Genomic DNA, 12029 nt, shown 5'->3' on the forward strand with positions numbered 1-12029 from the left:
CCCGCAGATAACACACATACAAATGACATTGCAAACCAAACAAAACTTTTCCCCAAGCTTTCAAAATATGAAAATAGACTTTAGTAAATTTGGCATAGTGGAAACACAACAGCGGAGGCCTGCAGCGCCAAAACGCGGCAGACAGGGAAGTGATAACAAGATTAGCTGAAGTGCTAGCAAACTAGCTGGCTTGCTAAACTAGCTCAACAGTGGAGCTAACTGATCTTACCTTGTCTTTGTTCCCTGCTTCTTCATCAAAACTGAAGTTTCCAGTTCTGGAAATCGCTAAAGTTAAAATTAACAAAACGCAAAAATTCACTTCGCAAGTCCATGTGACTGCACAGCGCTTGAAATTTTGACCTTTGGGTGTTTTGCACAGATGACAGATTACAAATGACACTTCTTGAAATAGTAAAGTTTGTACTTCAAACTATCTGAGTAATGAAAACCTAGTTATGCATATACACAGAAAAATTACACAAAATGTATTAAATTGATAAATGAATTAATGAAAAGCATTGAGGTACGTCTACGTATAAACTAATATGCAGATAAGGTTCAGGTGGGTGGATTAGGTTTCCGCTTCCTCTATCTATTGATAGATTTGCATAGTCTTCAAACTAAAACACTGGATGTAATGTAAAATAACAGAAATGGCTAAATTGCCTTTCACACTACCTAGCTAGAATTTAATATAGTTATAAAGGTCATGTGTTCAGGCAGTTCAACAGCCTGCAGCCGAAAACACATCAGATAATCTGAAGTGGTAAGAAAAGTAGGTCAAGTGCCCATAAAGTTAGCTGGCTTGCTAAGCTGACTCAACCAACTGGAGCTTAATTGAACTTACCTTGTCTTTGTTTCTTTCTTGATCATCAATGCTGGAAATGTTTAACTCAGTTCTGGAAATTCGCCTGTTTCAATTAGCACAAAAATTCACTTTGCGAGTTGAAATCCATCTGAATGCACAGCATTTGATATTTACTAAGCTAAGCTTCCTAAGCTAGCTAGGCAAGAGATGGGGAATACACTGGACACATCGCCAGTCAATCTAATTAACTTTCAGGAATATTACATGAAAAGATCTTTTACTATAATCCATTTTACAGAGGTTTAAAGCCCAAAAATATCCATTTAATATAGTTATAAAGGTCATGTGTTCAGGCAGTTTAACAGCCTGCAGCAGAAAACACATCAGATAATCTGAAGTGATAAGTAGGTAAAGTGCCCATCAAGCTAGGTGACTTGCTAAGCTAACTCAACCAGCTGGCGCTTAATTGATCTTACCTTGTCCTTGTTCCCCGCTTCTTCATCAATACCGGCAATACTGTAACTCAGTGCTGTAAATTCGCAAGTAAAATTAACGCAAAAAAATAAAATAAAAAATGAGTCTGCAAGGTGAAATCCATGTGACTGCATAGCACTTGAAATTTTGGCATTTGGTGTTTCGTACAGATGACAGATTATAATGCTGACTCGCTAAACTAGCTAGCTCAACCAGGTTAAGCTTAATTGATCTTACCTTGTCGTTCATCATTACCGGAAATTAGTAATTTACAGAAGTTGAAATAGACATGATTTCACAATTTAAAATTGTCAAGCGTAACTCAAATTGAATTCAAAATTAATAAGCTACATTTTTTTTTTTTTATGTTGGGAGCTAGCTACCTTGCTAAGCTTCCTAAGCTAGCTAGGCAAGAGGCGGGGAATAAAAGAGGAAGAAAATGAGGTAAATTGCCCATCAAGTTAGCTGGCTTGCTAAGATGACTCAACCAACTGGAGCTTAATTGAACTTACCTTGTCTTTGTTTCTTACAATGCTGGGATATTCGCTAGTTTAAATTAGCACAAAAAAATCCCTTTGCGAGTTGAAATCCATCTGAATGCACAGCGCTTTATATTTACTCAAACTGAAATCAAAATGAATAAGCTAAATTCTTGTTTTTTTTAATGTTGGGAGCTAGCTACCGTGCTAAGCTTCCTAAGCTAGCTAGGCAAGAGGTGGGGAATACACTGGGCACGTCGCCAGTCAATCTAATTAACTTTCAGGAATATTACATGAATAGATATATTACCATAATCCATTTTACAGAGGTTTAAAGCCCAAAAATATCCATTTAATATAGTTATAAAGGTCATGTGTTCAGGCAGTTGAACAGCCTGCAGCAGAAAACACAGCAGATAATCTGAAGTGATAAGTAGGTAAAGTGCCCATCAAGCTAGATGACTTGCTAAGCTAACTGAACCAGCTGGCGCTTAATTGATCTTACCTTGTCCTTGTTCCCCGCTTCTTCATCAATACTGGCAATATTGTAACTCAGTGCTGGAAATTCGCAAGTAAAACTAACGCAAAAAAAAATAAATAAAAAATCAGTCCGCAAGGTGAAATCCATGTGACTGCACAGCACTTGAAATTTTGGCGTTTGGTGTTTCGTACAGATGACAGATTATAATGCTGACTCGTTAAACTAGCTAGCTCAACCAGGTTAAGCTTAATTGATCTTACCTTGTCGTTCATCATTACCGGAAATTCGTAATTTACAGAAGTTGAAATAGACATGATTTCACAATTTAAAATTGTCAAGCGTAACTCAAATTGAAATCAAAATGAATAAGCTAATTTCTTTTTTTGTTATGTTTGGAGCTAGCTACCTTGCTAAGCTTCCTAAAATAGCTAGGCAAGAGGTGGGGAATACACTGGACACAGCGCCAGTTAATCTAATTAACTTTCAGGAATATTACATTAATAGATCTGTTACTGTAATCCATTTTACAGAGGTTTAAAGCCCAAAAATATCCATTTAATGTAGTTATAAAGGTCATGTGTTCAGGCAGTTGAACAGCCTGCAGCAGAAAACACAGCAGATAATCTGAAGTGATAAGAAAAGTAGGTAAAGTGCCCATCAAGCTAGGTGACTTGCTAAGCTAACTCAACCAGCTGGCGCTTAATTGATCTTACCTTGTAGTTGTTCCCCGCTTCTTCATCAATACTGGGAATACTGTAACTCAGTGCTGGAAATCTGCAAATTAAAATTAAATAAATAAATTAAATTCAGTTTGCAAATCAAAACTCTGACCTTTGGTGTTTCATGCAGATGACAAAAATGAATTAATTAGTTAGCATTGCGCCTTTTATTAGCCGATTAGCTCAAGATTAGCCGCCATCTAGCTGATAGCCGCTCGCTGTTAGCAACGTAAAAAAAACTTTTACATTTTGTCATTTTCCAGCTTCACAGTGACGATAAAGTTACCCAGTGAAACAAAAGTAAAGGCAACATTTGTTATTCAGTGAGGAAAAAAACGTTTTTTGTCAGTTATATGAGCTAATGGTTGCCTTAGCAACGCTAGCGCCGTTGCTAACGTTAGCAACGGCGCTAGCCGTTAGCGCCGTTGCTAATCGTTAGCAACGGCGCTAACCGCTAGCGCCGTTGCTAACGTTAGCGGACACTATTTTGTATGTTAACAGACGCTACATTGAAGATATCTTTCCTGTAACTGATGTGTGGGCTCTGCGTCAGCCATCAGGCCGGTTTAATGTTATTTTAAACCACTTTGCTCGTGTGTGTTCGTACTTTTTAATCAGTTAGCAGCAGAAGACACGCAGCTAACGTAGCTTACCTCTAGAGGCGCAGAGGAGAACTCCCGCCGTTGGTCCGAGGTGCGTTCAGGCACGCTGGGAAATTCCAACGCTCCATACAAACAAGTTTAAAAAATGCAACGCAAGGGATCACACACATATATTATATATTGTTATGATGCAGGGTGTTTGGATATTAGGCATGAACCAATGTTGTGTGTATTTTTACCTGCCTGCTAAGACAGATGTATCAGTACAAGGTTTAACAGGTTCGTCATGAGAGATCACCAGCTGCTGTCAGTTATGGACAGTTAAAGAGACAGACACCACTCAAACTCCATGTTATTATGCAAAAGGTGTAATCACTGGCTCTTAAATAAAAGTTTATTGTAACGTTAAAGATATGGGAATAAAAATTAAATGAAATTAAAGTATTTAAAAAATATATTTAACTGTAAAATAACACATTTTTAAAGTATTTAAAAAATATATTTAACTGTAAAATAACACATTTTAAATCCTGCTGATGCTACACTGTAGAGCTGGGAATCTTTGCCCGAACCTGTCGGGACCCAACACAGATGACAAAATGAACAGCAATTAACAAGCTGCAGCAGCAACCAAAGCCACGCTCTCAGCCAAGTCCCTGCTTTCCATGGCAGGAACCGGGTCTTAAATAGGCACTCCCTGATCAAATGGATTCCATTCAGCTGTGGTTGATCAACTCGACCTCTTTACTATGCAAAGATCCTAACACAAAAACTGGAGGTCACACTCACACTGGTTTGCAAAATCAGGAAGATAAACATTAAAGGAGCATAACAATATGACAACTGTAAAACTTAAAAGGAGCCGATCAAATACTCTTCATGGTCAATCATGGTTAAAGATAATTCAATAATTTACATCATCTTTCTTTTCTTTTCTTTTTTTATGAAACACGCTGATCAGTTATTCCTGTGGCCCTGGAGGGTCCTGTCTTTCCTGTAATGGAGGGAGACGCTGTGACTCTACACTGCCTGAACAAGATGACCACCAGCATCGCAGCTGACTTCTATAAAGATGACCTCTTTGTTGGCAACAGCTCTGGAGGCAACATGTCCAATTTCCAAGGCTGATGAAGGACTCTACAAGTGCAACATTTTTGGGGCTGGAGAATCACTAGAAAGCTGGCTGGCTGTCAAAAGTGAGGTGCATTTAAAATATCAAACCTACATGAGACAAAAATATATATTCATTTTGATCTTTAAAGCTTTAACACTAAGAAATTATCTGATTATATTATAACAAATACTTTCTATTATCTTTCCACAGTGTCCAAAAGTGAATACCACATTTTGTTCTGAACAACTTCCTGTTCTCCTCTACCTCCTCATAAGGACTGTTGCCACCATTTTGTGGGTTTTTCTGCTGCTGTCTGTGTTGAGAAAACCTCACTCTAGGAACCATTGAGGTAAAAAAAAGACTTAGTTTCACTTAATTTGGCCAAATGAAGGCTGTTAAATGTAATAAAGAATTCAGTCTAGATCTGGTCTATATGGAAGGTGTCAGGAGATTACTTTTATGAATTGGCCCTACATGAATAAAAAATAAATTGAAATTGTGGCAAAAAAGTGACATCTATTGATAGATTACTCTTTGAATGTTTTAAATTTGTAGAAAATTTAAATAAGGCTGACCAGTAAATATGTATATCATGAGAAAGTTTCTCTGGGGTGAAGATAGATTAAGATACTCAGATGTTTTCAAACCACTTTGGCAGTTTTCTGTTTCGATTCTTTTTCAAACCTGAGTGTCTACATGCTTACCATCTGCTCTGAGAGCATCTCTAACCCTCTGCAGAATAACCACACCAACTGTACATCTGTGTGAAAACAGGCTTTGGTTTATCTTATGTCCCTCACATGAAAGGTTCTGATGCTGTTTTAGCAGCTGCTGAATCGTTGATGTCTTGAAATATTTTGTGCCATTAAAAACCAAGTCAGAAGAAAGTGGTTATGAAAAAGGTCAGAGAGCACACAAAGGGTATTCAGTAAAATCTTGTAGAATGAGCCATCATGACTGTTGGGATGTGTGTAATTAAATATTTTATGTTATGTTAACTGCATGTACAGTTGTACTCACAGCTGTTTAAGAAAAAGCAAAATAAAATAAAAGAATATTAGATGACTGAAAGGTTTCATTGTTTCTCATGGCAAAGCAATGCAAGTATTACCTTTACCTATCATTTATAGTAAAATAACACAGAATAATAGGGGATAGTAAATCACCTTAGTATATTTCACACTTGATGGCACCTTGTGCAGTTGGTTTTGATGACTTACTGATTCCCATATCTGTATAGCAAAGGGAGTAACTAATAGCCACAGAAATAGATTTTGACAAGAACAGGATGATATTATCTGATATGATAAAACACACACACAAAAAAAAATCAAGCTCCATCCATTATCTGTCACTGTACTTTACTGATCTATACATTTGTGGCATTTGCTGTTGCTCTTGCCACCGCAGGTTATTTCAGCACAGATGATTCAGGTTTATCCTTTTTATTATCACTGGTACATTCACAGGATAAAGAAACATTCACTGGCTTTCTTGACGTATAGACCTCTGGTCCTTTTCACGCTTCTTGCCTTCCCCTATCTTTCTCTGCTCTGATTCCTCTCCCAGGCCCGGCAAGCTACTGTGGTTAAAAAGGAAGAGTGATCACCTAACTGGATACAGGTGTGTCAATCACTCTCACCTGGTGCTGCTCTCCTGAGCCCTCTCCACACCTCTCTCCTGCAGACGATGCATCATGCCCCCTCCACAACATTATTATTGTTATTTAGACTTTTAGTCTTAAAAGAAATATAATTGATTTAAAACATCATATTTAAAAAAACAAATACAAACAAATACAAATTTGCAGGTTAAGATTTCTCAAATCTTGACATTGACCAGCACTTGACTTTGTTCTTGTCACCAACTGTAGTGGCAGGTTTTCAGTCATGCTGTACTCTCTTGTATGTGCATATTAGGATATATGTTCACTTGATAAAGAAAAAAAAGCTTCAGGAACAATAAATTTCTTCATCATAGCAAATGAGAGGAAGGAAATGTGTGACAGGTGGCTGATTTACTGCAGAGGGCAGTAATGGACTATTTACACACCCAGTTTCTCTGTCTGTTTTAATGATTTATTGCTTCTACAAAACTTAAACTGCAGCTTTTCCACACAATTCAGTTTGAAAGTTGATCCACTAGTCAATATAGGCACCAGTAAAAAGTAAAGTTTCCTCATTATGTTGATTAGATCTTCAGCAGAAAGAGATTTTCATGATAAAAAGATAAATCGTCAAAAGTCAGAAAAGTCATGACTTAAATAAATATTGAAAAATATATATTTTTAATTTAATTTTTATTAATTCAGTAATTTTCTACAATTCAGTTTCATTAGTTTGCACTCGGCGCTTTGCCCAAACAGTTTAGAAAAACACATTTTTACAGACAAATAAAAAAAACTATAGAAAAAAAGTCAAAGATATGTCACTTGTGATTTGTTCTCTAAAAACTAATCAGGAAGGCGAAGGTCTTTGTACAGCCAACAGCAAGTCAACATGCAGATTACAGTTCTATGCACCGAATTCTGCTGAATCACTTGCAAGAGCTGTCACATGATGACTCACAAATGAAAACTAAAAATCAACAAAAAAAACAATAACCACACACTTATAAATCACAGTATTACAGTACATTAAAAGGACCACAGTTGACAATAATATTCACAAACAACTAATTCATTAATCTGCGTGGGTCAGGTTCCCTCCTTCTGCACTGACTGAAGTTTCCTTTGTCTCCTTAAAGTGCTCACTGATTTCAACCTTGTGGTTATCTACTTCTTTCATCCAGTCCGTCAGTTTGTTTGACAAACCACCTGTTTTGGTCAGTAGAGTTTCTGTGTATTGATCAAGTTTTTGATATTTTATTTGAATTTCACACAGTTGTCTTTTGGCTATGAGTATTATTTCTCTTATTTTACTGTCCTTTTCTACACTCTCTTCCACTGACTTAACCTTCCTCTCAATATCTTGTATGTTTCTCTCCTCCTCCTCATTTTCACGTTTGAATTGATCTCTCAGGTCTTTCAGTTCCTTCCTTTGTTCCTCCATTTCCTTCAGTTTCCCAGTCTCATCTTCCAGGATTTTCTGTTTCCCCTGTAACCATTCTTCAAGTTTGTCCTTTTCCTCCTTTAGCTGCTTTTGTGCCATGAGCTTCTCACGCTCTCTCTCTTCAGCCTCATAGGAAACTGTTGATTTTAGTTTTGGAGGGGAGAGTGAGAACAGAAAAGTACAGCTAACATTACAAACATAAATTCATTAACTTGACAGAGAATAAAACAATATAATACTTTATAGAAACATATTACAGTATCATTAAATATCTTACAGTGTATACAGTGTTTCATCTTTTCCCATTTAAAACATACAACCTTAACATACATGATGACATAATGTCTTTAAACATCTTACAAACATTGATTTGCAAAGATGTAGCCAAGAGTGCCACCTTGTGTCTGATTGTTTATATCACAGTCAAAGAGTACATATAAGAGGACATACTAACCTTTGTTTTGGTGTTTCCATTTCCACACAGCAAAGCCTGCTGCGAGACTAAACATGAGCAAAGTAACCACTATAATGCTAACACGAGTGGCAGAAGAAGACGTGGCCCCAAAGTAATCAGCTGAAATGATAAAACAACACAACACATGGTAGTTATATAAAACTACATATCATCTGTTTGACATAATGAGGACTTTAACAAACTACAAATCACCTGAAACCTGAATATTTGTCTCTCTGGTCTGGTTGATGTTCTTCTGTTGGACTCTACAGGTGAACGTGTCACTCTTCTCCACAGTCACTCTGCTCCTGACAGTATAGAGGTCATCAGGACCTCTGACTGTCTGAGTAGGTCCAGCAGATAGGAGGTTTCCCTTAGCGTCCAGCCAGGACACCTCAGGCTCTGGATACCAGCCTTCAGACTCACACTGTATAACTGCTGTGCTGCTGTTTATGTTAATCCCAGCTATGACAGCTGAGGAGACAGAACCTGATAATGGAAAATAGGAGATTTTAAATCTGGTGTTATTCACCCTCTCCTGCTGTTACAAAGTTGACCAATACTCCAGTTGATGTTATAATACTAGACGTCGTCATCAAAAAAACTATTGTACCTAAATCTGACCTACATAAATTAGTCTGTAGCAGAGCACCCATGCACTTCACACTTCAAACTGATAATGATGCCAATAGAGATCCAGTTACACTAAAATGTTATGTTACGCAGAAAAAAAGCACTCACCAACAACAAGCTCAACATTAGATGTCTGATCACGGGAGGGAAAGTGGCATCTATATTTTCCTTGATCAGAATGTTTCACTGCGGAGAGTTTCAGTGAAAAGTCTCCACGCTTCAGGTTGTCGGTTGACACTGATGTCCTTCCTTTGTACGATGGGTTTTGGTTAACCAGATAGTTTTGACCTCCATACCAGACATGGACAAATCTGGGCTCCAGGTCAAGTCTACCCCACTCCATACTCTCTGAAACGATGTCCATGGCAGGTTGTAGGTGGCATGGCAAGATAACATCTTCACCAACTAGGGTCACTATTGTTTGAAACGGCACAACTCCCTCAGGCTGGGCTGCAAAGACACACATTCTTAAATCCTGCAATTGTAAATAACTCTGTGTGTGTGTGTGTGTGTGTGTGTGTGTGTGTGTGTGTGGACTGTTGGTTGTAATTTACCTCTACAAGGTTCTGCCAGTAAAAGGAGGATCACAATGTGTTGGAAAACCAAACTGAGCTCAGGTTTAAGGAAGAGTCCATAATTTGGGCCAATCATCCTGGAGTTATAGAGAAATTAACAAGTCTGAAACAGACAAAAAGGCCAAAAGGCTTTTGTTAGCTTTAGTTAGGTAATGAACTACCAAGGTAGCTGTGCAGACACAAACTTCCAAGCTGAAGCAATATATATTTTTCTATGCTGAAAATGTCCCATCACATACACTGAATTCATAAAATTCACAGTTAAAATTTCAAAACAGTTCACACACAGGCCTAAACTGAAAGGCACAGGCCAAAATGACACATTTTATTTGTGAAATGCTCCAGCACTCACAAAACATGAAACTAAAGTAAATATTTCCATTAAACGACAGAATTAATATCCTCTTTCAGTCAATCATTATACAACAAACAAAATACAATACACCTATGAATGTGAACCAGTCTAACCCTAATGTGTGTCTACTTGTAGATACTAAGCATGTGCCAAAAGGTAAGCATATTACAGCATGAATTGTATTATTTTCTCCAAATATGATTTTGTTAGAGACAAACATCAAGGATCAGATTTGTCACTATGACAGTCTATTCTTGTGTGTGTGCCTTTGGCCTGTTGGATCCATGCTTGTAAATAGCGGCAGGAATCTTTCATTGATGCTTCACACAGGTGCATTAGAGATGTCTATGTGCAGTGATGCATAGTAAGATTACCCTTTATAAAAATGCACTTTGCTTTTACACCTGGCTTTTGCTAAACCACTTTTCTAGGTAATAAAGCATGATTCATCATTCCTCACGTTGCGATTGTGACCAAGCCTGATGGCGGTCATTTCCTGATCTGTATCAGGAAACTAATTTCTTGGAACTTTTAAGTTTTACTCTTTATTTGTTTTATTATTAAGGTTTGTTTCAAACAACACACACAAAAACAAGAAAAAAAACATAACACCAAGAATGTGAAGCAATGGTTTCAGATTTAAATTCAGTCAATTACATTTAAATAAATAAGGAAACCTGTTTAAACACAGCGCTTGTAACTAATATGAAAAACGTCAAATAGAAATGATTTAAACAAGCTGTGGAACATATTTACTGCAACACTGCTGCGAGTACAGAAGCAGCTTTTATCCACTCTGTAAATAAACAGTTTGCTTGCACTCCACAATATGCAAAGACACATTACTTAAAATATAAAGATAATGAAAGCACTAAAATTGAAATGGAAAAAAATTTGGCTGTATATAGTCCAACAAAATTAAACATACCTGTATCTCTGAGTCAGTTCTCTCTGGCGCCTATGAAGCTGTAAAGTGTGATTAGAAAAAAAAAAAGTACTTTGACCTGATTCACAAGAGAGTTTCCTCTATTTACCTGTAGTCTTATTAAATAATCTTGTGTTGAAACAATGTTGTTGTACGCTGCAAACATAATATGAATACTATTTCTATGTTTTTTTCATATTATCCAGTAGTTGATATTTTCAGTTAATCCTCTCTAACTGACTTCCTGATGTTTCGGTTGGTTGGCACACAAACGTCTTCAACCTGTATCATGACCCTGTGTTGGTGAGTTAATGAATAACTGGACTGAATTTGACTGTTTCATATCAAAACCTTCTCATATGTACAAACTTCTCAGTGATGTAGATGGTTCAAGGTAATCACTTTATTTTCAATCGACATGGAGAGGACAAACATATTCAGCACACTATATTTTATATGGTAATATACATTTGCAAAAACAAAAAATACCTTTCTTTTGATGCTTTAATTGTGATGATGAAAAAAAAAATCACTTAGGACAGACATCGTAATCAATGGTCAAGATTTCGATTTTGTCTATTGATTGTCTATTGTTAAGTGACGTAACAGGTCCATAATGAAGTAATGAACCCAAACTAGTGCAACTCTACTGAAACCCTTATAGGCCAAAATGACTTGATCTAACTAGAATTGTATCTGTATAATGTATATGTATGACTGATTTTCCTACTGGTCACCACAATGCAAATGAATCCACACTCATCTCAGCATTCATGTACAGACTACACTCACTAACAATAGCTGCCTGATCAAAGTCCTACTATAAAATGTGTGCTGACCTTGTTTTCCCTTTCACCACGGTTTATGAATAACTAACCGTTGAATGTTACACATGATACCAGTTGCAAGATAAATAATTACCAGTAATAAAAAACTGAGCTGCCTATTTTGTCTCTCGTGGTGTAGCTCACGTCATCTCAGAGTAGCAAAGACAGGTACAAAATATTTAAACTGCGACATAACTTTGAACAATTCTAGCGCCTTATTTAAAAGTTTTCAGCTCTTCAGCTACGGATCCAAAAAAAAGTCCTGCATGCATTTAATGTACTACACAAGTTACTGCATGGACTGTGAGCATACTACAAAAGTACGTTTTCATATTATACAGTAGTTTATATTTTCAGTTAATCCTTTCTAACTGACTTCCTGATGTTTCGGTTGGTTGGCACACAAACGTCTTCAACCTGTATCATGACCCTGTGTTGGTGAGTTAATGAATAACTGGACTGAATTTGACTGTTTCATATCAAAACCTTCTCATATGAACAAACTTCTCAGTGATGTAGATGGTTCAAGGTAA

At 37.0% G+C, this 12029-nt stretch overlaps 1 protein-coding gene and 1 long non-coding RNA gene across 3 annotated transcripts; one reads left to right on the top strand and one right to left on the bottom strand.

Annotated features, from left to right (window-relative positions):
• Positions 1–3503: 3503 nt before the first annotated feature.
• Positions 3504–8526, top strand: LOC113747588 (uncharacterized). The gene is made up of 7 exons (XR_003463713.1): positions 3504–3654; positions 4525–4759; positions 4888–5026; positions 6247–6300; positions 7423–7500; positions 8212–8329; positions 8454–8526. It is a non-coding gene; the product is annotated as an uncharacterized LOC113747588 (long non-coding RNA).
• LOC104937479 (butyrophilin subfamily 3 member A2) lies at positions 7021–10942 on the bottom strand. Of its 2 annotated transcripts, none has more exons than XM_019258786.2 (6): positions 10673–10942; positions 9369–9466; positions 8923–9264; positions 8395–8670; positions 8182–8301; positions 7021–7864 (listed from the first exon to the last, which is right to left on the bottom strand). In XM_019258786.2, exons 2-6 carry the CDS (start codon positions 9463–9465, stop codon positions 7359–7361), a joined length of 1341 nt encoding a protein of 446 aa, XP_019114331.2. In that variant the 5' UTR covers position 9466; positions 10673–10942; the 3' UTR covers positions 7021–7358. The 2 variants fall into 2 exon arrangements, with proteins under 2 accessions (XP_019114331.2, XP_019114330.2); XM_019258785.2 differs by having other exon boundaries at positions 9369–9492.
• Between the last annotated feature and the right edge of the window lie 1087 nt (positions 10943–12029).

This window comes from Larimichthys crocea, chromosome XIV, assembly GCF_000972845.2.
Source record: "Larimichthys crocea isolate SSNF chromosome XIV, L_crocea_2.0, whole genome shotgun sequence".
NCBI lineage: Eukaryota > Metazoa > Chordata > Actinopteri > Sciaenidae > Larimichthys > Larimichthys crocea.

Excerpts from the sequence above, each read along its gene's own strand:
- LOC104937479 (XM_019258786.2), bottom strand. The coding sequence starts at position 9,465 with ATGATTGGCCCAAATTATGGACTCTTCCTTAAACCTGAGCTCAGTTTG. Across the intron at positions 9,265-9,368 it reads ACTGGCAGAACCTTGTAGAG|CCCAGCCTGAGGGAGTTGTG; the intron begins GTAAATTACAAC and ends GTGTCTTTGCAG. Across the intron at positions 8,671-8,922 it reads TAATGTTGAGCTTGTTGTTG|GTTCTGTCTCCTCAGCTGTC; the intron begins GTGAGTGCTTTT and ends TTCCATTATCAG.